Raw genomic sequence first — 26,127 nt, 5'->3', positions numbered from 1 at the left:
ACCACCTCAAAGAATGTTTATAGTAGAGGCTCTTCCATCTGTGTGTGTGTGCATGTGTGTATGCATGCATAAAATCTATGTGTAGAAGCAGCTAAGAATTTACCAGGTGCACCTTCTATTAATAGCGGGAGGGAATATTCTCCTCCAGCACAGCCTCTGCTCGCTGTAGATAGAGCTGGCAGATACTCCCTATATAATGGGCTAAATCATACCCAGCATATTCATTAATAAAGTAAAAATTCAAGTGAATATGAATTGAAGTGAATGCATATCTCAGTAAAAGAGCTGTGTAGCTCTGTCTCACGTTGATACGTAAGTATGGATGGACACGTGTTTAGACAATATCAAGGATTCAGTTGCAGTGGTGACTTCCCAAGATGAGGCCATGTGCAGAGGGACAGGAGCTGGTATTTGTTGTTAACTCTGAACTTTGGGTCCTGAGGTTCCTGTTACAGTCAGTGGGGCGAGGTCAGTGCCACCAGAGGATAAAGCAAAGTGTCTGGGCAAGTTAGGCTCTTACCTCTTTTTCTAGCAGCTATATTAGGTGGTGAACGTATTCTCTGAATTTCAGACATGCTAACGTTGTTCTATTTATATCTGCATCGTCTGAAAAGGTAGGGTCTGTCTGCTGTAGGATAAGATAGACACATGGCAGTACTTTCATCCACTAAGTTCAGTAAAACCCTGACTCGACTGAGCAAAGTGCTTTAATAAGTGCAGTGGGGTTTGGAGTCTGTGCCTTGGAATTATTCCTTCTTTTGAGTTACACTAATGCATCTAATAAATTAACAAGTAAAGGGATATCTTAATGCCAAACAAACCTTTAATTTTGAACTAAAATTCTTTTGTACATTTAGCTTGCCGCCTACCAGGCTTCTTGTGGTCAAGAAGTACTTTGTTTCTGTACCACAGGATGTTTTCCCCCGTGATATTTGAAGTTCCTCTGATTATTTTCAAATCTTCCATGAGCAGATATGCTGAATGTGTATATAGTGTCCAGTCAAGGGGTGGACTGGAGGTGAGGGTGCCATAATACCCCTCTCCAGGTCCTAGGGGATTTGTCCGTGTGGATTGTGGGTTGGCTGGCTTAGAATGTGCCTGGGGATGGCACAACAAACATGTATTTACGTGGGAGCTCATTCTGACTCTGAATTTGAGCTTGCGGAACCCTTTTAGAAAGCCAGAACACATGCAAATGACACCAGGTTGGCAGACATACGTTACCAGAAGCTTTGGAATTTATTATTTTCAAAGAGTTTCTGCCTGCATCTCTTACAGTAGTGAGATGGCCAAATACCTTGATTCGACTTCTGGCTCTTACTGCTTTGCATTTTAACGTCGGCAGTTGCAAAGCAGCTAGAGACGGGCAGCATTCTTTTTTGCTGCTTGCAAATGAGTAAGCAGTGGCCAAAATGATCAAAAATATAACATCCAGCCTGCCTGTGTGCCGCAAGTTTGAGGTCTAGATGCCGCAGACCCCTCACTGATGGAAGGAGCCTTGGCTTCATGCTGTCCATTGACATCTGTAGGTGCTTTTGAAGTTGGTGGGAGTTTTGCTGTTGACTTGAACAGGGCCAAGATTTTTCCTGAGCGGAGTGTTCCCACAAAGGCAACTTGCGTGAGTAAGAGCATCTGGATTGATTTGTGTGTGTCTCCAGGTTTCCTCTCAGCGCTATTTGAATGTCCCAAGAAGTAAAATAAACGCCACTGATGCATTCATGTAATTTTCAATTATTTGTGTAACACAAAAACAATAGTTTCCACGTCTGTTGTGTGATTTATGTTTCCATAATGCACAACTGGTGCTTTGACATGCTGCAGAAGAGAATTTGTTGGACACGGTAATACTGATGGAAAAATGTTCTCTCTATTTAGATGTCATGACTATTTTCTTTTTCAAGTGAAAATTCTAGTGTCACATACAAATGTTACCTTTTCCCCTGATTATCTTGTACAAAGCTAATAGTTTTGGAATAGATACAGATTTTTAATGCAATGCTATGGTTCTGGTTTATAGAAAAATGGATCAATTACCAAGGCAGGCTTCAAAGAGGGAGACTGCCCTAAGTTATAAATGGCTCAGTCCTTTAATTCTGTCATAATCCTATTTGATATATAGTTCTCAGTGCTGCTGAATCCTTTTAGGGCTCTTTGATCAAGTGAGTACTTTCAAATGTGATGCCTCCTGTCATCTAACCCACTAAAAATAACACAACTTGCCATTTAATTTCTGGAAACATTCGTTTTCCTTACTCTTTTTTTTTTTTTTTCAGTAGAGTTAAAAAAAAAAAAAAACCTGACTTTCATACTAGCTTATTTAAGAAGAGAAAGAAGGACTGCTGGAAACAACACTTTTTTGGTTTTTTAGTCAAAGGCTGCCTCCAATATTTCTGCTTTGGTTGATGGCCTGAGCTCTAACAGGGACAGGCTGCTGCATCGAGTGCATCATCAGCCAGTAGATGCTGATTTTCCAGGCTTCACTGAGGATTTAAATAATTGAGAATATTAGATGGGTGAGAGGTGCCAGGACATCGCAGAAAGCTTCTCTTTCCAGAAGTAGCAAATGATTTAGCATGTATTTGGAGGATACCTTACCGAATGTCTTGAAACTCAACTCTGAGGAGCAGATCTGTGTAAAGTGCCTCAGATACAGCTTTTTCCAGCATCCTCTGAGTCTTTTCCAGATCAGGTCGTGGGACTCATTAAATGTGCATGTATGATATAGATCCTTTTTTTTACTCCCCATTTTTAAAAGAGCACCAGGAAATTGTGCAGTTACTAATCCCGAGTTAATATTTTTTACATTACGGTGATGTGGTGCCAGAACTCCTGCTTTTCTGTTGGGCACTATAACTGATGTAACTGCTAGTCAAAATTCATTTCTGTAAAGAGGAAAAGTAGTCATGGCGGTGGGAGGTTTAATATTTGGCATAGAGAAGGTCTTTGTTTTCCTTTTCCTTTGCAAATGCTGCAGTGTTAAACTCGGAATTGGTGTTCTTTGTTCCTGTAACTGACGTGCACCTAGGTTAGCAGGTCCACCAACTTCACGAAGAGAGTGCAAAAGAGGGACTGTAGGGTCAGATTGTCCAGCTTCGTGCAAGGTGTCAGCTTTTCCAGTTGGAAATTGGCAGCTCCTGGTGCTACACTCAGTAGCTTCCTGCAGGAGAACCTTGGTCTGGGGCCCCAGAATCCCAGGAGGAAAACCTAACTCCTGCAGGAAAGGCTAGCTCGGCGCCTTCTTTTAACCCAGCCAGCCACATCTTCCAGGGGATCATCGTATCCTGGGAAGGGAAAACACTGGAGGAGTGTGCCTGAGGTGAGTCTTTGCAGACCTCTCTCATCAATGTGAAGTGCATTTGAACGTTGTACTCTTGGAACCCAGGGAACTGCAGCTCTGTGGGGAGCTGTGCTGCAGACATCCAGCAATGGCAGCATGCAGAATTTGGCTTCTTTTCTACCTCTGCACCTCAACTCAAAAGCCAGTCAGCTCCTGGCTCTCTTACACATGGCTGTGCCTTGTCTTCCCACAGACCTCTCCCTTAGAAAGGTGAGGAGGATAGGTTAAAGCTTCAGTTTCACCGTAAATTCTCTAAAAAGTTAGATTAAATGTCAGTGTCTGTCACTTAGAGCAATTAGGTTCTCATACAGCCTTCCAAATGAAGTGATGGGGGCACAATAGCCAACTGCTGGCTTGTAAAAAGGCAGTGCAGTGATGCAGCTGCCTGTGGCTGCAGAGGACTGGATGCCTTCTCCCATAGAAATGGATCATCCCAACCAATGTGTGTCCCTGTTTCAGACCAGCTCTTCATCAGCATTAAAGCAGTAGAACAGACCATCCCGTAGTTCCAACCTGTTCAGATGTTATTTTGCTCCTGCTTCCAGGTTACTGTATGTTCAGCTGGAAACCTGAGCATTTTGAACTCCTGAACCACCATCTGCTCAGTCTATACAGTCTGTTTATCACAGGGTTTAAGTGCACTGTAAGGTTCAAACTGTTTTATGGAGTCCTGCCAGCTGAAATGAAATATTAGTTGCTGTATATTTTGAAAAACTGTCGCTTTGTAGGCCAAAAGAGCTTGGAGATCCCAGGTGGTAATCAAAGAGCAGTGTCACATTTTTCATGGTTAGGGGCTCCACTGGTCTCCAGATTCTTCAGAAACCCAATTGATGAATGAACCAATCAAACTTAGATCTGAATTAAATCCCGAACTCCACCACTGGAGACCTTCCTCACCAAAAATAACAACCGTCGCAAAAAGCCAAGCCTTGTGAAAACAAACACCCAAAGCACCCATGTGGGGTGTTGAGCTTCGTGTTAAATACATCCCTCCTTGGAAAACAGAAGGTAAACACGTGGTGCTGCAAGCTCCTCTTCCTGGGCAAAGGGCTTCCAATCCGTCACCCCTAAGGCTGTGGGCCAAGTGCTGGGGCTCCTCTCAGCTCCCCCATCCTCAGAGCAGATCACTGCAGACAAGAGAGAAGGCAGCTTCAGCCCTTGGACCTGTAATGCAATTAGTGACAATTAGGTCTGATTCCGCACCTTACTCAGCACTCTGCTAAGCCTGTTAAGGCTACACTCAGATGTTTGTTAGCGGCGGGGACTGCCGAGCCTTTTAACCCGACCTAGCGCCGAGTGAAACGCTTACTGCTGCAGACCTTTCCTGCTCTGGATCTCGTCCTCGCAGCACGGCCGCAGTGCCCTCCGCCAGCCCTGGACTCGCGGTAGCCACGTGCTGCTCTGCTGAGGCCGGGCCTGCGGGGCTGGAGAGTGACAGCCAGGCGGAGGCGAAAGCCGGGTGGCCGAGGGAATGTCTTCGGAAGGCGTTTCCACCGGCATCCTGCCAGTTTCACAGGCCGTGTGTCCTGAGGTCGATGTCTCACGGCGGGCCCTGTGAGGTGAGGAGTAGCACAAGTGAGGGAAATGGTGGATCAGTCCTTTTCCTTTCCCCTGTGCTGCTTCTCGCTGTGGGCTTTGGAGCTGGCCTGAGGCCTGAGCGTGGCTCCTGGCCCTGGGCAGGACCCTCGGCAAGGGCAGGCCCTGGCCTTGGGAAAGGGGGGACAGGGAAGCAGGATTAGTCCTGGGACGAGCTCAGAGCGTGCAGCTGTCCCAGCTGAGACACTTGCCAGCCTTCTAAATAAACCCACTCGAGCCACTCTTTCTCTTTTCTGATCAAAGAATGAAGTGGCTTAAGCTGGATAAAGCCTGCGTCGGTGACAGACTTTGCTGCTAGGGCCAGCTCGTGCATTTCCTTCATTTAGCAATGGCTTTTAAGGATTTTGATCTAATTCTTTGGGTCTTAAAGACAGACGGAAAATTCTTACACTTAATCATACATTTTTCTTTTAATTATGGAGTTTGGCAGCTTTAAAGTGTAATACCACCTCTGCAGCGTTTCCTGTAGGATGTGCTATTAAAAGATATTGTTTTATATTGCATTCCCATTTTCCTGCAGCTGATTTTAAAACAGAGCAGCTTAAGAAGCCGCAACAGAGAGCAGTTTGCTCGTTACTTTTCAAGGAGAAATTGTTTTGAGTGAATGTATAACCTCTAGAGCCCCAGAACACATCTGATTTCCCCTCACCTCTGCTGTGACTCGTTCCGTGACATGGGACTATTGATAATAATGTATCTTCTTACTGTACTGCTCAGTACATTCTCCTGTAGGTAGATCTGGTTAGAAAGCACTTGAAGTTTCCTTACACATCTCCACTTCCCCAAGGGATCAATGTGTTGATGGATCACATTCAAATGCGTTCAACATCTCACGGAGGGTGTGCGAAAGGACAACAGAATCGCTTTCACTCTATCCATATCCATTTCCTACTGCACTCCCTGTTTTACAGCTATTGGCATGCCGGGAGGGAACAGCGCATCTCAAGGTCACGGGAGGCGGAAAATCGCCTCCGTCAGGGTACAGAAACTTTGAATTGGTACAGCGAAGGCATGACCTTTCTCCAGCTCTGAGGAGAAGGTAGTGGGATTTGCTGGTAGTGGCAGTACGTGGGCGTGTACAGTGGGGTTGTGGTGGTCTGGGGATTTTTTAGCCTTTGCAAATAGGGTTGAGCGCTTAGTTTTAAAAAGGTCATCGTAATCTTCGTGTTTTCAAGGTAAGAATAGCTTCCTAAGTTTCCTGACTTTGCATTGCAGGAGTGAAGGAGAATATGATGCCAGGATTATAGCATTCCTCCCTCACTTTACAGTGGGATCTCTACATGTACCTTACAAAAATGCAACAGTTTTATGCATTGTACTCTTGCTGTTTCAACTAAGTAGAGTTGTTTCATCAGTATTAAAAAGGAGATTCTGACAGACCCTAGCCCGGGAGTGCCCAGTAGCTAACAGTCACTTGAAGATGATTTTGCTGTGGCTCTTGCAGAGGTCAGAATTGAACTTGAACCTTCCACATCTGAGATGAGCCCACGCCATTTGGTTTCAGAGAAAGCAAGGAAGAAGTACACCACTTTCTTGCAGCCTGGAGGTGGAATGTAAATTCCCCGTGACCCTATCCTGGCAGAATCTCTCCCGAATTGAAATGATGCATTTTGGAGCTGCCAAAAGGAACGCTTGTCAGGGTTTGTGCAACTCACTTCAGCAATGTGCTTTTGAGAGTGAATACAGAATAGGCAAGTGCATACAGCATCCCATGAGGCATCCAATTACTGCTGGAACTTTCTGCCATGGATCTCTCTAAATTTTTTTCAATCAAAACCATGATTTACGGAATTTTCTGGGAGGAAATTTCATTATTGTCAGAATACATTCATCCTCCGCTGGGGAAAGCAAACGGAGTATTTTGTTTCCACTTGGACTTGTGGAGGCCGTGGCTTGTAGAACCAAATTACGCTTTGGATCCCACGGACATGCAGTCGGTCTCTACCTGAACTGCCAGGGCATCTTACGGGACTTGTGGTCTTCTGGTGCTGCACGTACCAGAGCGCCAAGCTCCAGTATCCTTAAGGCAACCTTAATCTCGCACGATCTCCAGCTGAGCTAGCGCTCGTGCCACAGGAACCCGACGGCTGCCAGCTGAGGAAGGGGGACCTGGTGACTCAGATCTAGTGTCCGTACGCAATAAAAGCCGTATTAAACAGGGAACAGCTGATTTTGCTCTGCAAAGGCCCGCAGATTTCATAGCCTTGTAAAAGCAGGAACCAGATGGATATTTTAATGAAATGTAATGAATTCAGGATTGGCCTGCCAGCAAGGGAGGGATGCAGAGATGATAGGAACTGAAGTGAGGTATTTATTCATTTCTCTGCAGAATTTATTGGGTCAAAACCAAGAAAGATTTAAGCTGAGCTTTTCAAAGTGGGGTAGGTTCCCAGGTCCTGCTGACAGGAGCTGCGGGGCATACTCTCTCTTGGTTTTCTGGAAAATCTAAATGGCCTCCATGGAGTTTTTTTTCCAACTCTTTTTCCTATGTCCTTGAAGTGCTGTGAAATGGGTGGTGCTCATATGTGATGGGTAAATCTTTCTTTCTTGAGAAAGGTGGCTTAGATAATGTATCACATCACGCATAACATCCTTACAGTGCCAATCACAGAGCATCTCAGGTGATTCCTTAACTTAGAAACATGTCAGATAGGGATGTTTATTGCCCTCACTTTACAAACTGAGAGACAGAATGAGCTACATGTAATCACACAACTGGATCAGAACGATACTCTGGATTTCACAGTAGGTTTATTTTTCATGTGTTCTGTTAGCATTGGCTCGGATTTATTTCCTAGCAGTGATCACATCCCTATTAGCACACGACCGCACGGTGTTAGTTTCCATACAGCCTAATTTATTAGTAGTGTTTCTGCAAAGGCTTCGTAGCCGGAAAAGATCCCCACATACCGTGTGTGAGGAGAGCTGCTTAAAATCAGCCTGCCTCTTCTTGTCTGGAAGGTGACATTTCAGCACATACAGCTTTCCACAACTTACACTTTTTTTATTTTTTTTTCTGTTTTTTTTTTTTTTTTTTCACTTTGCAAGAGATATTTTGTAAATATTTGTCAGTTTGCCAATGTTTGTGCTCCTTGCAGCCCTGAACAAAGCTTGTTACTGTTAGTGAACGTATCTGCCTTTCTTGGCGTCTTTCCATGTCATTCTTAGGATTCCACGTGTTTTTAACATACTACAAATAAATTTTATTGCCATTAGTTCTGCTGACCCTTACATCCTTTTACCTCTCATATCAGTTTTCTGCAATTCTTAGTTTCTCATTTTTATCCATGGTTTTCAGTTCTCTTCCTCTTTCCTCCCCCAGTTGTTATCTATTCCTTTTATATACCCTCGGTATTTATAAGTAGCTGCTTTCCCTTCTCTCTCCATTTTGCCTGCTGGATCCTTCTTTCTTACTTGTGTATTTCTGAGCTAATTAATAATGCTCTCAGTTATCCATCCCCACTTTCTGTTTGCATTCTATGTACTAGTGTAGGTGACAAGATTGGTTTAGCCCATAACCATGCAGAAACAGCAAGATTTAGGGCCAGGACAGAAAGAAACCTAAAGATCTCTTTTACATTTGACTCTGCTCTTACTTTTTCCGAATGCCGCAGGATGGTGACTGACAAATTTCCACTTGTCCCTAGGATGATTGAGGTAGATATAAATAAACCACATGTGACCCTGCAAGGAGTGTGAGGGGTTGAAATCCCATCTCAAATAATCAATCCCACTGCAATTTCCTAAGTAAGGCTGGAGAAGGGATAAGAGTCAGCTGTACTGAGCAGCAGCGATTGGCCTGGGTTAGCCCGGATTGCCTAGGAATGGCGAGGTTGTTTGAGTGGCCAGCTGAACACAGACCTTCAGGGAGGGGATGGACAGAGGGCCTGGGCTTGCTTCTAGGTGGCAGGGAGCAGTTAGCGATGAGCTGTACAACTCCAGAGGTTCTGGGCAAAACGTTATCGGTTTATCACATAGTCTGTATGGACATTTTTGTGAATAGAGGGGCAGATCCTTGCTCAGGAATTTGTTGCCCTTTTGTATTTTTTTTTCCCTGCTCTGTTCTTGGAATAGGCCATTGTTTTCATGTTTCTGAAGCGGACGCTTGCAAGTTTTTATGTCAGGTTCTTGCAAAAAGAGCAAAAACCAACCTTAGGTTCAACCATGGCTAAGAGAAGCGGGGTAACCCCAACCTGATCTGTGGGCTTACCTGTTGGAAAAGTAACATATGCTTTGGCCTGAGAAACATGCTCATGGTAGTGGACCTGGCAGCAGAGTAGTGGATGTGTTGCTCATTGCAAATGAGTTCCCCTGCAGCAGGACGTGGGGATGAGTGCCTACTGCTGATCGGGGCTGTGCCCAGCTCTAGCTCCATCTAGAAAGCCTTTGCTTTTCTGAGTGCTTCAAATCAATATAAGTTAATAAACAAACAACAGACCATAAACAACAGTGGCTATGGAGCTGTTAAAATGCAAGCAACCAAACTATATTTAACCCACTTTCTCACATTAATGCTGTGTGAGGGTGCATAGTTAAAACGCTACTATTAGCCTGGTAGCAGATATTGCTCAAAGGAAACAATAATTGGTTCTTCCTGGGAGTTATTTTGGAGGAGGCTTCTTTGGGGCCATCTGAAGAAGTCAGCTGGGCTTGAGCACACCCACAGGTCCGTGTAGGGTGGCTGGGAGCCGGACTCCTGCAGGTCGGTGAGACAGCGTCGGACCAGCCGCCGGCAGCGGGGCGGCTGCGTGATGCAGGTGCCCAGGCTGTAAGTGCCACTGTTAAGATGTCAAAAAATGGTCTGGGTTTCATTATTGCTCTGAGATCTGTTTGGTCCCAACTCAACCACCGTCTGGCTTCAGGATAGCATCTTTGTAGTTCTCTGAAGCTCACCTGAGATGTCCATGCTCGTGTTACAAAATCAGCATTTAATACTAAATGATATGTCGATGTCCTTTGGGACGTACATCCTCTTGTAGGCTTCATTTCAGTACACTCTCTACTTCCAGTGTTAAAACTTCCTCCTTGCTTTGTGTTTCAGGCTCTCCTGATCTGACATAGTTGTCCAGTTTTAATTATTTTATGGTTTCTGGCATAATCTAGCACCCTGCTGAGGTATCTCTGTTCCATTTCATTCTGGTGCAGACATGGAGCGATCCCATCCAGGGCAGCTTCTGAAAGCACAAGTCTCTGTATGCCTCAGTTACAGTATGTACCAAATACGTAAAAACATGGGCTCCTTTTGCAACACACAAAAGTGTTACGTTTTTGTACAAGCACAGAGCAGAGCATCTCTCCTGCAGCGGCTATGCCACATGGATAGCAATGGTAAAGGGAAGGGGGAGGAAGGATGTGGCTGTACTTCGTACATCTCTGCGGAGAGTCTCCATCAGCTAAACTTGGATGCAGGGTGCTCGCAACCTCAGTGTCCTGACTGGTTAGGGCCTCCTTGCACAGAAGAGCTGTCTAGAGAACATGGAGCAGCTGAGAACCCCTGTTAGGACAGCGGGTTTGGAGCTTTCTTTGTGCTGAAGCTGAGACCAGAACTTCTTCTCAACAGCCTACATGTCAGGAAAACATCCTTCCTTCTGCCTCACGTAGATACACACATGCATATTCAAACCTTTCTCCTTTTCCAATCTATATGTGTGTAAGGGTTATATACGTAAATGTACCTATACACCACATCCACCCTCCCCTCTACCTATTGTAATGTTTTTTAAACATTTGTGATTATACAGCATCTTGTAAAGAATTATGAAGTTCATAATTATTTATAAAGTTAATACTTATAATGAAATGGTTGCACTTTGATGTCTGTATATGTTTTCTAAGCTAGGATGACCTATATTGTAGAGGTATTATGTATACTAGGTGATGCAGTGATTGGCTTGGGAATTACCCATGTTTAATGAACACTAAAATTAGAATTTGACTGAAATCCACATAAATGGCTCGACAGCAAGTTTGACTGCCCCTGGGGAGCTGTGGGCAGCTCAAATTTACCCACAGGCATTTTTGGAAATGTTTTTTTTGAATCAGCATAGTGTGCTTTTTGGAGCAGAGAGTGCAGCTTGCACTTTAAACTCCCCTCTCTTCACCTTGTCCCCCATTTTGGTGTTGAAAAGCTCTCCGTGGAGAATAGAGCATGAAGTTTGTTGCAGGTATGATATATGCTACCCTCTATCACGTTTTTGCAGTACATGCCATAGGAAGCCTTCTGCTTTCCCTACTTGGTGGCCGTGTTGCTTGGACTCTTACAATTTGGAATTTCCAAATATTTAATTTCTTCAGTAGGTCTGTGTACTTTGGATGGTGTGAGACGTAGTCTAGCTGTTTTATATCTTGTTCTCCCAATTGCAGCATTAAAAGCATGCATCCGGAGTTAATACTAGCTTTTGGAGATGAGGATTTTGTGTTTTGTTGTTAGAGGCTTGTTCCCTAACTCTGGGACAGGATGAATCTGCCCGCTGTGCCTTTCTCTTACCCTAGGAAAAGGCTTTAATTATCCTGCAGGAAGCCTGTTTATATCGTGACTATTAGATACCAGTCACTGAGGGGAAAAAGATTCCTCCAAGATAACACACAGCACTTCCCATTTTGCGCAGAAAAAAAGGTGAGTCTCATTTGCCTTGTGTTAGCCCCAAACTGGAGGCAGGAGATGCCTCATTTCTGCGGGGGCAGGAGGTGCACAAGCAGGCAGCCCTCTGCTCCTCTTGCCGGCTGTGTCCCAGCAGCCGACGTGTGCCACCAAGCTGTGCCACATCCCGTGTGTGCCCCAGGAGAGCAGGAGCCTGGCTTCTGCTGCGGAGCCACGCAGGAGTCATTGGAGCTTGTGGCGTCTTTAATTCCCAGTCCAGTTGTGCGAGATCCCATGTGGAAAAATACTGCAATTAGAATTGTTGTCCACGGTCAGTGTGAGAGTTCTTCGTGTGGCTCAAGGAGAAAACTGGTAATTTAAGAAGCCAGCGTTCTGCCGGAGAAAACCTCCAGGAAAATGAATATCCCAGATTGTAAGGGGAACGCATTGTGTAATTGGTGGGCTCATCTGTGGGACTTTGGCTTCTCTCAAGAGGCATAGATCTCCTCTTAGGATGCACCTTGAGGAAGCTCTAGGTAAAATGGAAAATGTTAACACTGTTTTTGAGCTGTTTTACTGGGGGGTTTAGCATGGCACGGCTGTAAAGAATTCAATCCACCATTGCCTGGTTAATTGGTGTGGTCTGAATTCGTTCTTTGCAGCTTTATGCTCTGAAGCCTGAACTATAGCCTGGCCTTTTAAAACTTAAGTCTACGTAGTGTTGTCTCTTCTCTTCTCTTCTCTTCTCTTCTCTTCTCTTCTCTTCTCTTCTCTTCTCTTCTCTTCTCTTCTCTTCTCTTCTCTTCTCTTCTCTTCTCTTCTCTTCTCTTCTCTTCTCTTCTCTTCTCTTCTCTTCTCTTCTCTCTCTTCTTCTCTTCTCTTCTCTTCTCTTCTCTTCTCTTCTCTTCTCTTCTCTTCTCTTCTCTTCTCTTCTCTTCTCTTCTCTTCTCTTCTCTTCTCTTCTCTTCTCTTCTCTTCTCTTCTCTTCTCTTCTCTTCTCTTCTCTTCTCTTCTCTTCTCTTCTCTTTCTCTTTCTCTTTCTCTTTCTCTTTCTCTTTCTCTTTTTCTCTTTCTCTTTTCAATTTTGTCTTGCTTCATAGCTGTGGGATGTTGACTTAGCTGGCAACAGACAAGCCTTTTTATTTCTTCTGACTGCTTCTGCAAAGCTTGATGGGGAATTTGCATAATCAATGAGGTAACCCTGTCACCCCAAACATGGAGTCTTTAAAGAGAATAGTTTTATGCAAATTAGATATTGATGGTGTAATGATTAATTGGCCCCAAGCCTTTGTTAATATGCAATTGTTGTAGTGCAACATGCATTTGTAATTATTTCAGTTTGGTTGTTCAAACAAGTGGTGGGCATTTAATTGCTTGCAGCAATTGAAGAGGCAGGATATCAGAGAGAAAAACAAAGGGCTGGTTAACCAGTTATCTGATATAATGTTAGATTTCCTTTGTGTATATTGCGTTACAACGGTCAGATTGGTAGGTGATAAAAAACAGTGCAACTCTCCTGGTAGATATAGAGCTATTCTGAAATGTTCCTGAAGTCAGATTTCATGGTCGTATTTGGTGTTGGTCATCTGGGAGTTAGGATTGTGAACAATGTTGTTTATTGCTGTTGGTTATTATTATTAAAAAGAAACCGCTTTGGTTCCAAAGGTTGCAAGGAGTTAGAAGTCTGCATTCGAGCGAAGCTGCTTGGAAGGCTGGTTCAAGCAAGCAAATCAGTATCGGAGCCACTTTACATTCTCCAAGGTGCTCGTCTGCTCTGTGTGGCTTCCCTGCTAGTTTGATACCTGTTCTCCTTTCCTTTTGCCTCTACATCTGCACTTACCAGACAGGAAAAAGCTGGTATTTCCGGAGGAGACGAATCCTACTTCTCCGTGACTGCCCTTAACCTACTGTCTGTGTCAGCTTTCCATGGCATGTGAGTTTGTGACGCTTTCACTTAGAGACTACATCTAAAGTTCTGAAGCGCCTCTCTTAGGACAAAGGTAATTTGGAGGGGATGGCAGAGGGATCCACCTAGGAACAGTGAACAGAAAGGAAGCAGCTGAGTATTATTATGATCTTCCAAAAATGAACTCTGTTAATAATTATATACACTTAAGTAGCAATAGGACACGAGAGTAGAAGCTGAAGTATGGACTAGAGATAGAATGGGAGTGGGCAGAGTGTCACAGATCCTTTCTGGAAGGATAGCAGGATGCTGCTTGACTCAGCAGCCGAGTTACTTAGAAATGATGTGTTTTTTATCCTCTATTCCAGCAAAGGAGACACTGGAAGTGGGAGGCCTGTGTATGCACTACCAGTAGGACTTGGCTTAGCAATGATGTGCTGCTAGGAGCCTAAAGGCACGATCTTCTGGGTTCCTTATTCCTGCTTTGGTTTCTTGTTTCCCCACATCCCTTTCCCAAATTCCAGATGTTTAGATAGATTCTTCACTGCATTCTGTCTCTTGTGCCAAGAGGCCATAGACTGGTCATCCCTAGGCTCCAAGCAGGGAATCTCCTCCTCTCAGGAGACACTCGTGTGTAAAACAGGTAGGAAGCAGACATGGCAGCTGCTGGACACTGCTCCAGTTATTTCTGAGGCAGAGACCTACTAAAAGCACCAAGTTTTAATGCAGCATTTTTAGACCAAACGCAATGCATAGCAATAAATTGCATCCTAGAAAGGATATAATGAACACTTCTACCATAATCTGTAAAGAATCCACCGTCCTATCTTAGAGATACCACTGTACGTCTGAAAAAATGTTATTGGAGTGAATGAAGTCTCTCAGTTTATACTGGCCTAGAAAACTTAATCCGCAGTCTTTATTCTCTTCCTTTGCACATATATTTAAAGAATAATATATAATTTTAAAATGTATATTATTTATCCCTAAGTATATTTGTAGGATAAATAAAAAATTTGCATGATAAAGCAGATGAGCAATTCAAAGATGTTCTGGTCTCCTGGGTAGATTTGAATTTAAGCAGGTATTGTTATGCATTTTACGGAAATGTACATTGAAAGAAGAACTCTGAGTATTATACCAATACTCCAGAACAGTCATGAAAATTTAAGCTTCGTAAACTGCTTAACTTGTGTTTTCTTAATACTCTTGTAGTTTAAAGGAGCTAAAGTGTTTTATTATTATTATTTAAAATTAACGTTCTCTTCAACTTCTCCACCAAACTTCAAGCAAATGTTTACGAGCAAGTTACAGAATAAAGCTCCAAAGAAATAGTTCTCAGCAGAAACATGGCCCAGTACTTACTGGGGCAATATGGATATTCAGCTCCAGTGCCACATTTGTAATCCAAATGACAGCGTCTCACCTATCCGCAACACAAGAGAATGTCAACTCCGACATCAGTCTTGGGTTATATTTCATCAGAACACGTGTATTCTGTGCTTAAGATAGTCTAGAGGACTGTAATAATTATTAAAACAAACCATCATAGATAGCTTTCTGCTAAAAGGGTAGTGACAGGTTTTCATGTAAAATCAATCTCTGGATTAAACAAAAAATCATTATGGTAGAAGAAGAAAGATAATTTAAATAACTAATTATCCTTTCTGTTCATACTCTAAGTAGCTCTATAGGAAATATGTGGAGTGTGTGGTCAAAATGTTTAAAATGCCAGACCATCATCTCCCTGAGGCAGGGTGGCTGTCTTTGTTTTTGTCACTGGAGCGATTAAAAACCTTAGATAGTCTGGCGAGCTAATGAAGATGAGAGTATTGTGGAGTTAATCATGGAAAAGATTTGAAGACACAATGGTAATACCAGGGGAAGAGCTGGCAGTGGGAATTCCAACTGCAATTTATTTTTTCCTTTACTTTCGAAATCACAAATCTCAAGTTGCCAGCTACACGGTTGCTTTCGTCGCATCCTGCTGGTGCTGAAACAATTGTGCCACGTGGAGTAAGGAGTGCTGTGATTGCTGAGCTCCCTGTGTCTGCCTGAAAGACCAAATTCTGCTATTCTGTGTGGGGTCCTGGTAGCAGTCGTAATCTTTGGAGCTCTTTTGTTTAGTTCATTGTCATTTTCTAGCGCGTGAAAGTCCAAAATAACTGATTTCATCCCTGTTCGAGGAAGCGATGGAAGGAAGAGCTGTTGATACGGCAGTATTGGCATGTGTAGAGGGGATTTTTAGCTATTTTCTGTCAGTGGCATTGTGATAAGGGCTGCCTTTCACAAACATAGCGGTGTGAAAAGCGTGCCAAGAGTTGCTTTATCCCCATGCATTCTCAGAGAACAGAGAAACCCATGACCCTGTTAGAAAGTTACCTACTGGGCCAAACGCAAAGGTGAAATCTAAGCCGTTGCAAATTATACGTTGGTAGGAGCGTGGAGGGAACTCTAAATCGATGGAAGTAAAGGCAGCCGCGAGTGGAGACTTTGACACAAAATTCCCCCCTCTTACTAGCTGCTTTTCACACATCCTCCCTGCAGAACACGTGGAGGCTGAGAGTCCTTGTGGCTCGAGCCGTTTCCAAGCTGGTCATTTACCCAGCCACACTCCTCACCTTCGGCGGCGTCCCTGGGACCTCGTGTTGGTCCGTGCCCTTTACCGCTCCCGACAGCTAGAGGAGTGTTTGCTGTTTGCCAGGAAGCTCCCAGAGCTACCTGCTGAAGTGCATTGCAACCCTGCTGGCGGCAGGGCAGGTGGACACGTGGATGTCGAGTCCGATCAGGGCTCTGTCCGTAATAATTTGCTCTTGCTGGAGAGCGAGACCGCAGCGGGATGCGTTGCGGTGAGCAGAGCGGGAGGCTAAGCGTTTCCCTTCTGATTGATGGCTGCGGAGATGTGATAAATGTTAGAACGGTTGCAGCAATAATGATCCTGTGTTGTCCAAGAGGTTGCATTAATTTAATTAGATTTGTACTCGAGTCAGAGATGACCTGCCTCTACGCAGTGTCTTAAGCCGTCAACACGCACCGGAGGTGTACAAGGGGGGTTGCTGTCTTTTTTTACTTCATAGACAATAAATCCTAGATCAAAGCAAAAACAAGCAATGATACGTGTAATTTTTTAAGAGAAACTCTATAAATATTCAGCGTTGCTGTTTGGCAACATTAAGAAATCACTGAAAAATGCAGTCATTGCTAAATGTGTTCATTTGAGAGGTTTGCTCTTACAAATGCGAATCTTCAAAGGCCATGAAACTTAACAATAGCTTCTCAGCATTAGACAGAGAGTTAATTATAACATCTCTCACACAGGCAAGGTAACTAAACCAAATCTGTATCCCTCTTTAGTTTTCAGCCTGCTGAGTGAGTGCTGTCAGAAGGAATTTGCCTCACTGCAGGTGCTTGGTGCTGTCAGCAGTGCCTGTCGGGAGGTCCTGCCAGTTCTCCTGCAGGATTACCCGGTGCAGAGACGGAGCGTGCACTTCACTTAGGCTGGGGAGCACGACGTGCCGGAGACAGAGGAGAAGCAAAGAAAAGGTTAAGTTCCCGAATTTTTAATTGAGCTCCGAGTGACTGTTTGTGAATAATTGGTTGTGTCAAAACGTAATGATTGCTGGCTTGGGAAGCTGCAGCCTTTCACCCGGAGGTCACTGGCTCAAATCTGGACCGTGCTGGCTGTAATGACGGGTGTTCAATACCAGCTAATGTGAAATGAATTGCTGATCTCTGCCCAGCTTCTACTGGATAAGCATCCGCATCACCGACGGATTGTGCTGGGAGTCTCGGCAAAGGCAGCATCCAGAAGTAATCCCCTCCTTTTTATTTGAGTTCCCTGCCGAGAATTGGTTGTCTGGTCCCTGAGACCTGGCACTATTGCTCCAGCAGCTTTATTAATGCAGTGGAAAGAGGAGAACTTCACTTCTCAGTGTTTCCTGCCCGGCAACTTTTGTGTGCATTCGGTGAAACCTCAGCAATCCTTCACTAACTGTGAGGAGCCCTTCGCAGCACTAACAGGGCTACTGGCACCCAGGGCATCAGTATTAATCACTGAGGATTGTTCTCTGGGGCCTGGACATGGTCGTTTCACTCCCTATTTAAAAATATTTGTGAGTGTTCATCTTCCGGAGACAGGAAAATAAAAATGATAGCCCTTGCAAAACAACATTAACCCACATTATCGCTCCCCTAGCTGTGTCATGAGCCATTCTTTCTGCTGCTGGAGTTAGTGTGAGATCTGTCACCGTAAGTCTCCTAGAGCACAGGGAATATTTCTGAGCACACCTGTGGCTGTATGCGCCTGCCGAAAACACGCCGTTCTGCGGGCAGTGGGAGCGTGCCGCAGGGATTTGCTGCGATTCCTCAGCAGATCAAAGCAATCCAGCAGCCGTGGGGTTTCACCAGTTCCTTGGAACACGGAGCAGATTGTAAGTTTATTTATGCATCCTGGAATAAATAAACAAAAGGTACTTCTGGGCTTCCAGAGTGTTTTCTGTGAATACAGCTGGCCTTTACTGGTGCTATAATGGCACTGTAGAGTGTCTGTGGCACCTTTGAAAAAGTGCAAACCTTCAGGACAGGGAACCCAGATGAGAAAGCTTCATAAACTTATAAGTTGACGTCAATTGTTTCCAAAGAACCCAGCTCAGCTTAAGCTGCTTAAGGCCATTCTTGGCTTGTGCATTTAGGGTGAAATATTTTTCCTACTGTACTTTTGTCATTGATTTCAAAAGCGAAAGGGGTTTCCCCTTGACTCAGCGGGTTTGAAGGACTTTGAATCAGTATCAGTTTCATGAGCTCATGAAATCCTTTCTCTTATCTGAGTTATTTGGTGGTGAGTTGCTTTACACTCTTCATTGAGAATCCGGGAGGGTGTAAGAATGCACGTTCTCCTATTTCCTATTCCTCTGCGTTACCCAAACAGCTGGATCCTCACGCAGACTCTTGTGGGAATGGCGAAGGTTACGAACCAAGCTGTTCTCCTGGATTGGGGGCCCTCTCCAGACACATTCCAGCTGAGAGTGCTGGCATTTGAATGAGAGAAGGTCTTGACATCTTAATTCTGGACTAGCAGGTATCACTCCCCATGCAAATATAATTTCATAGAGTGTGAGCAAGTAACATATGTCCAGCCCCCGCACTGCAGAAGCCCCAGGGAATGGGCAACTGAAGTCCAAAAGCCAAATGTATTTCCTGATTAATTGGGCCCTTGAGGCTTTTGGGTGACATTAAAGAATCTGCCAGTCATTTTCCCCCCGTCTCGCCTCTTCCTTTAGATAGTAAGTAGTAAAATAATAAAATCTGCTTTCAAGACCTCATTACAATGAGGCACTTCGTTCCAGATGCTTTGTACCTTCTGGGAAGCCTCATCCTGGAGGGGGTAGGATGCACATCTTGAAAGCTTACTTTATCTACAGAAAGAATACAAGTCTGGTACACTTCGTCCAGCCAAGGGTACTGGCTTAGACAGTGTCCACCGTGTTCTCAGACTCCAGTGGATTGAAGAGGGAGCTTTTGGGATGACTTAGAAAGGGAGCCATTTCCTAAAGACAGAAAATACCCGCAGGTTTAAGAGGTCAGTAGTGTTATAAAAACTGTGATTATAGCTCTCTTTGGCTGACTTCAGGGGAAGGAACCTGGATATACGAGCACCTTGAGACGCAGAGCTCAGGGAGAGCTTTGTCTCTTCTTATCTACAGTGCAAGTGAGGCAGGGTGCTGAGCGTCTTCCACTTCGGGGCTGCAGGGTTGTAGTGGGCACTGGTGGGGAAGAAGTGGTCCCATCTCTAAGAGTGCAAATGACACTCTTCCATATGAAATGAATTTTCCCTCTGTGGCCTGGCCCGGGAGCGGTGACTCTCTAAGCAACAGCTCAATGTTTTTAGAGAGTTCTATATTTTTAATTGATTTAGTTTTAACTGCTCAGGGTGGCACGATTGATCGCCAGCACCATGCGTGATGAATCTAGCCCCTTCCAGCTGTATCTGAGAAGAAGGGCTGCTGTGTCATTCTGCTCCTAGAGGAAATTTCCTTCTGTCATAATTTCATGACAGAACTTGGCTCCACGGTGTCAGCTGGCCAGTAGGGTTCGGCCCCTGAGTGCTTGGCCTTTCCGCCTGGGGTGGGACAGCAGGTCCCTGCACGGTCTCAGAAGGGCCCACGGTTCTTTTTGCTGCCTTCACCACGGATGTGGCTGCGTTTTTACGTGGCACAGGTAAGGGGGAGCTCCCCGATGAGGGCCAGCACCGGCGTGCACCACCGCGTGACAGCCCCGTGGCGTCCTCGTGAAACTGCACCCAGTCAGAGGGAAGCGGAGAGGAGCTATATGGCTATTAGAGTAAAACATAACCGCCTGTCAGAGAAAAGTACTGACAACATGCGCGGCAAGCGCCGCCATCTAATGCCTGTCAGCAGCAGCGGGTAGTTTTTAACATTGTTCATATTCCTCAGCGAACGCGCTTGAATTGGCGGAGACAAGGATGGAGTTGACACGGGCAGGTCCTGTCAGCTCGCATCCGGGGGCGAGCTGCGTGCCGCCACAGCCCGCTCCTGACAGCTGCGCCCAGACGCCGGCGTCTTCGGGACGTGGGCAGCCCAAGGAGGGCAGGGCAGGCCCCAGCCCGAGCTGCACCTCGTCCCGAGGAGGCGAGGTCTGCTCCGAGTGTAAGGAGAAAAACGGGGGGAGAAGGAGCAAGGAGAAAACAATGCCTGTTATGTTTCATGTCAATGTTGCTGTCATTAGGTAGTCGGAAAGATTTCAAACGGATAAACTCCCCTTTGGGATGGCAGCCCGCCTTGGCAGCCAATTTTAGGCTTTGATTTGATTGATAAACTCTTTGTGACAAGGAAGGATAAAAGAGGCCCCTAGTTTGGTACATATAAATAGGAAATTAGCTGGCAAAGTTGTCAAAGATAATTAACTCTCTGATTCTGGGTGTCTATTCAGGTTGACATACTGAAATTATTTAGAAATGCACATGTCAACGCTCTGACAGAATTTGGTGCTGATCAGATAAACAGTTTTTGAGATGCCTGATTGTAAAATGATGTAAGAGCTTAGCTGGTGGTTTTATCATTATGCATTCTCTTAGCAGCAGCAGGTATCAAACGGCAGCCCCAGCCTTTAATGTGCCGGGTTCGGAGATCTGGAGACAAACTTTAGCGCTGTACTTCACAGCACTTAGCTGCTTGTTCTCTTCCTTGCCCCTGGGTTAAAAAAAAATACTAACAATGTGCTAAATTCCTGGGTGTTCGTCTGCTCCTCATCCTTTCCTCAGGCACAATTGGAAGTAAAAAAGATAAGGGTCTGCAAGATAAGAGGTCTGAAAGCCTGGCATTTTGTTACTTCTTCAGAAGAGATAAACCACTCACTGCTATGAGCCCGAACTCTGAGATTGGCAAGGTTAGGAAAGGGCTACAGGAAAAAATCTGACTCTGAACACTGTCTTTAGAGTGGCTCCTGTTAAAGCAACGGCAGAGAGCAACCAATATATTTAACATTGCAACCTCAGCGTCTTACCCGCCGTCCCTTGTTTGCATCTTGTCTGGAGCGGTCGGTGCAGCACTACAGTCGCAGTCCCTTCCTGGAGCATACCTTCTGAATGGGATTTGGTTTCCAAGTCCCATCCGTGCCCTTGGAAAAGTTAAACTCGGTGTGTAGGTGTTGTACAGCAGAGGTGAGGGCACTGCAGGCTGTCAGAGTAACCCGACTTTGATTCTTTCTTGGGTATTCCCTCCCTCTGCAAGTGTTTTTCAGCCTCCAAACAATAGCTGCTCCTCGGCAATGGGAAGGTGCAGCCACCATGACGTGTGTCTAGCTCGATGCAACAGAGCTGGCCTTGGGTTCCCTTAAAGCACTAGGGTGTTGTGTGGGTTGTAGGCTGAAATGCCTCGTGCCAGAAAGCACCAGCACCCCAGTTCTGCGAGTGACTGTGGCAGCAGCCAGTCAACTACAGCGCTGCTCTCAGCAAGCTGGGGTTTCGAAGCCTGCAGAGTCTCAGCTGACTCCGGACACTGCCTGTAGTCTTGCAGCCTTCTGTCACATCTTGAAAGCTGCCACTCACCCCGTGTTTGCAGACAGACAGCTCTGCTTGACTGCTTCCCTTTTGAGAGTCCTGTCCAAGGTGTGTCCTGAAGGAAGTGGGAGGGAAATGAATAAAGGATCAGTGTGACACATCACTGCATCTGCCTGGGGGATAAAGGAGACAGTGTTAAAAACCACTGGAAAAATAATAGGCATCTTCCATGCAGAGTCTCTGCCTTGTTCTGTTTGCATGCAGATAGCTTCCCCGTATCCTGCTTAAGCTACTGCTGCTCTCTGAAACTGCCCACTGCCTGCCTGCAGCCTTCTTGTGCCTTTCCAACCACGGCTTTTGAGGCAATGTGAGCACGTAAAACATCTCTGCCATGCAGACAGCAAGAGCTGGCACATTCAGATCAAGACTCTAGTGAGTTGCTGCCTCTCTGCCAAACCTCCCTCAGCGTATACAAGCGCCAGGCTTTGATCATGCTGTCGATGAGGCGCACCAGAATCTTCCAAAGACCTACCCCAAAACCACACCAAGTACCGAACCTCCCACAGGACTCACAAAGGGTAGGCAGAGGTTCGCTGTAACTCCATACCAACGAATGTGCTAGCGTCCTCCGAGTCAAAATGATAACGACGCATGCATTATTCTTCCTGAGAGCCCCGTGGTTCCTTTTTATCATATTTTGCACTCATTTGTACAATGAACAATCTCCTGCCTCCCATCACTTACTTACACATCAAGAAGCTTTTTGTCTGTTTATAAATAGGGTCTCACTTGACATAACACAATTCATGATATTGTTTCCTCATCCATAAGCATTTCTGTAGTGCTCATTTCAGCATTTACATTCTGCAACCATCTTGTACAACTAGGCACCCTAGGGGCCAGGAATTGGGCTCGAGCAGTAAGATCTTATTTTTCCCTTTTTTTGCTGCTCACCTTAGCAAGAGAGTTCAAGAATGAAGGTTTGTGATGGCTAATAAAGGAATGGAGGCAGATAACTATTCTAAGTGCAAGTGCTTTATAAAAAGATACCCTAAACACCGCCGTCCTGGTGTTATTATGTTCATCATGTCTAATTCATACCTCCCAGCACATGGCAGTGGGGGTCTGTTCACAGAGAAACTGATACTCATGTATAATGCAGCATGATCTAACCTGCCATATAGATCACTGTTTTAGGATGAGTTATCTCTGAGCTGCATGCCCCTGTGTTGCATGGCATCTATCTTACAATAGGTTTGTAACTTATCACAATTGAAACCAAAGAAATAAAGCAGAAGGAAATGCACTTTTCTCTTGAGTGGTTCTCGTTAGAGCTTAGTTGAAATGTAGCATCTTACAGAGGCTGTTTATACACAATTTGATGATGAAGGCTGTGCTACAGGCAACCTGGAAACATGAAATAGGGCTTTAATCATAACACTTCCACGTTTCTCCATTGGGAGCTGTAGGTGTGCAGTGCCTTGGAATAGCAACCTGCTTTTATTTTGATGCCCAACATGGATTTGTGTGCCTGGGATTAGATATGCAGATTTGAAAATGAAGTCCACGTATGCCAGAGGTACCCAGAAGGCAGAAGCCTCACAGAAGGACCTGGGTAGGTGACAAACCGAACATCAGTCAGCTTTATGCCTCTGTAGTAAAGAAACCAGCAGCATCCTGGGCTGCATTAGGAGGAGCATTGCCAGAAGGCTGATGCAGGTAAATATTCCCCTCTGCTCAGCACCTGGGGGATGTATCTGCAGTGCTGTGTCTGCTTCTGGGCACCCAGTACGAGGAAGATATGAACATCCCAAAGAGAACAGTGAAGGGCCACAGAGATGATTAAGGGACAGAAGAATCTGACTTGTAGAGAGGGAAAGAGAACTGAGGTTTCTCCAGGTTTTCAGCCTGGAGAAAAGAAGACTCCAGGGATTTCTCACCAGTTTGTATCAGCATCTCTTGCTGGCAGTAATGGAGACAGAGCCTGACTCTTCTCAGTGCTGCAAAAATTGAAATACAGAAAATTCTGTTTAAATATAAAATTATTTTTTTCAGTGTGATGGTGGTCAGACACTTCAGCAGGTTACTCAGAGACTGTGGAGTCTCCATCCTTGGAGAAATTCAGAACTCCACTGGACATACTGCAGAGAAACTTCTGTAGCTGACCCTGCTTGAGCAGAGGGCTTGACGAGAAGGTCTCTACAGGTTCCTTACAAACCCGTGATTCTGTGATTTTGTGAGTATTTTCCATCCATTTGGAAATAAGTCTCCTAGTATGGAGTCGCCTTTTCCACAAAAGACAAGCGTTCTTCTAAGGAGAGGTGCATAGGTTATTATGTCCTGGAGCAGAAGCAACTTCCTCATAACTTGTTGGCAGATGCTTGACACATCTGTTTGCTTTAGACTTGCACTGAAAACGCATTTCTGTTCCTGCATCACATGTGTCAAATTCGGCTTCTGGGGAAATGTACAGATGTTCACACAAAGAGAAGAAAAAAACATGCCACAGGAGTATGTCATGGTTGTTGGTACATCATACAATGTATTAATGAGGAAAATATGTTTCCTTTAATTAAAATGTTTTGCCTAGGATTAAGATATGTTTTGACTTCAACAGGATTTTCTGTGTGTGGTTAAATAAACACATCGGATGTGTGTGCACAGCAATGCTCACGTGCTGCTCATCCCATCGGGCTGTAAGGATGAGCCCAGTGATGACGGTGAGGGTGCTGCAGGGATTTTTGCAGGAACCTGCGTGCCAATCCTTCTGTTGCCTTTCATCTGCTACTTCTTCATGTGGTTTACTTTCCTGCAGGAACGTAGATAGAGTGTGTAGGGAACTATCTGAGGCTTCTGAGGAGTTAAAAGTGGGAAATAGCTGAAAAACGCAGTAAGTGCTACACATGCCGTGAGGGCTGGGAAGCAGTGGGGTATTAAGGGAAATAAACTGAATGAGAAAGAGGTCTTTTGCCCTTCTTCAATTCATTGTTCTCGTGGAACTTAAAAAACAGTAGCTATTCCATTTGATTCCCATGTGTCGGCCACATGAACGTGCTGTCTGTGCATATCCTTTTTCCATTTCTCCGTACTGGATTTCTAGGCAGAGGTCCACATGTTTCAAAGGTGCCGTAAACTTTACTTCTAGTGGGTTTGGGAGCTAGAGTCTTCTCTAGCACAGTATGCAACCTTTGTTTTACCCAGTTCCAGACCTGAGAACTTCCTACCTATTTTCCTCCTCTCCTGCAATCACAGGTTATTTTTTTCCAGCAAATAGGACAACGCGGGTGGTCTTGAATGACCTGAACAGGCAATCTCTGGCCGTTCTGCTCCTGCAGTCACATCGTCACTTGGGAGTTTTGTAGTCTCCTGCTCTGCACGTGGAGCCGAAAGAGTTTAAGCTGTCAATAATTCGGTTTTCTTCCCTTAGTATTCAGACGCCTAGTACCTTGGAAACTCAGGGTGCCTTTGTGGTGTCTGACTTCCATCCCAGCTGTGCCAGAAGCCCTTTCCAGTTCTAGGGAAGCTGGTGTCCAGTGCTGGGCTCCGAGGTCAGGATCCGAGCACTGCTCTGTAACTTGCAGCCAGCAGCAAGAGCAAATGGTAAAACTCCCTTCCCCCGTCACCGTCCGCTATCTGAGATACTGTAGCTAAATCCTCTTCCCCCAAAAGACAAATGCTGAGGCATTTCAGGTATCGCACTGATAACTGGTGGCATATACATTTGCCTAAAAATTCTGACCCACGTTGCACAGAGGGAACAAAAACCTCCGAGCTCAGGACCCACATCTGCTCCGCAGCTGCACCAAGCAGTGAATTTATCATCGGCTTTTGTGATGCAGGGTAAACTATGACAAATCTCATCTTCTTAACTAATTAATGAAAGGCCTTGGGAATAGCTTGAGAAAAGGAGTACAGGAGTGGAAAAAGGGAACGACTGTGGAACTTTTTTTTTTTTTTTTAAACAGGAGAAGGAAAAAATGAGCCTTAGTAGCAAAGAAAGAATAGAAACTAGAATTTCCAAACTTCTTTTGGAAAACAGAATTACAAAATCAGTGGATAAAAGGCAACTTGCTGGATCTACTGATGATTTGAATTTTAGTAGTGCATTTGATGTGGTTTCTCATGACATTCCCACTTGCAAAACAAGTTTACACATTGGGTTGGGTATAAACATTGTGTCGTAAGGACTGCAAACTGGCTGGAGGATAATTATTAACAGCAACGTGTCTTGTTTTGGGGAGGTCTTTAGCAGAGCTTGGCAGCAAGATGGGGTTTATGTGGATACTTAGCTACTGTGGTTTGAGAGGAAGCTGTACGAATAAAGTCTTTAGAGGTTGAGTGGACAGTGAAGCTGCCCAGATATGTCCACGCAGAGCTATAGAGGATGGGCAGGTGGACAGAAAGCACCACCATATGATACAATATGGAAAATGAAAAGCTAATACATGAGGAAAACCTCCTTCGGGGGGAAAAACCTAGAAGAACTTTTTGCTGACAGAGACCTGAGGTGATTGATGACAAGAAAATAAATATATGTAATATGTTTGTGGTGCGATGACATGGAAGAAGACAGTGCCAGATGGCATGGGGAGCAGAGGCAGGCATTTCTTGAGGTTATCAGAGCGGGGTTGTAGGAAACCCTCTTCTTCAACCCCTCTCTGATAAGACTTTGCCCAGGATGGTGTGTTCCA

At 45.0% G+C, this 26,127-nt stretch overlaps 1 protein-coding gene across 8 annotated transcripts in view; it reads left to right on the top strand.

The window, feature by feature from the left end:
• Nucleotides 1-26,127, top strand: part of LOC310905406 (uncharacterized protein) — a gene marked incomplete at its 5' end in the record, with an annotated part of 392,143 nt that overhangs the window by 275,958 nt on the left and 90,058 nt on the right. The window contains one exon of one of the 8 annotated variants that reach the window (XM_083851639.1): nucleotides 16,774-22,928. The exons of the other annotated variants lie outside the window; for them this stretch is intronic. Coding sequence (XP_083707765.1) covers nucleotides 16,774-16,788 — 15 coding nt within the window. The 3' untranslated portion in view covers nucleotides 16,789-22,928. Of the gene's footprint in view, nucleotides 1-16,773; nucleotides 22,929-26,127 lie in introns of those variants that run through there. 8 annotated transcript variants of the gene reach the window in all.

Source organism: Anser anser, assembly GCF_964211835.1.
Source record: "Anser anser genome assembly, chromosome: 11".
Taxonomy (NCBI): Eukaryota; Metazoa; Chordata; class Aves; order Anseriformes; family Anatidae; genus Anser; species Anser anser.
Note: the sequence above shows the minus strand (reverse complement) of the source record. Positions and strands in the feature narration are given on the sequence as shown.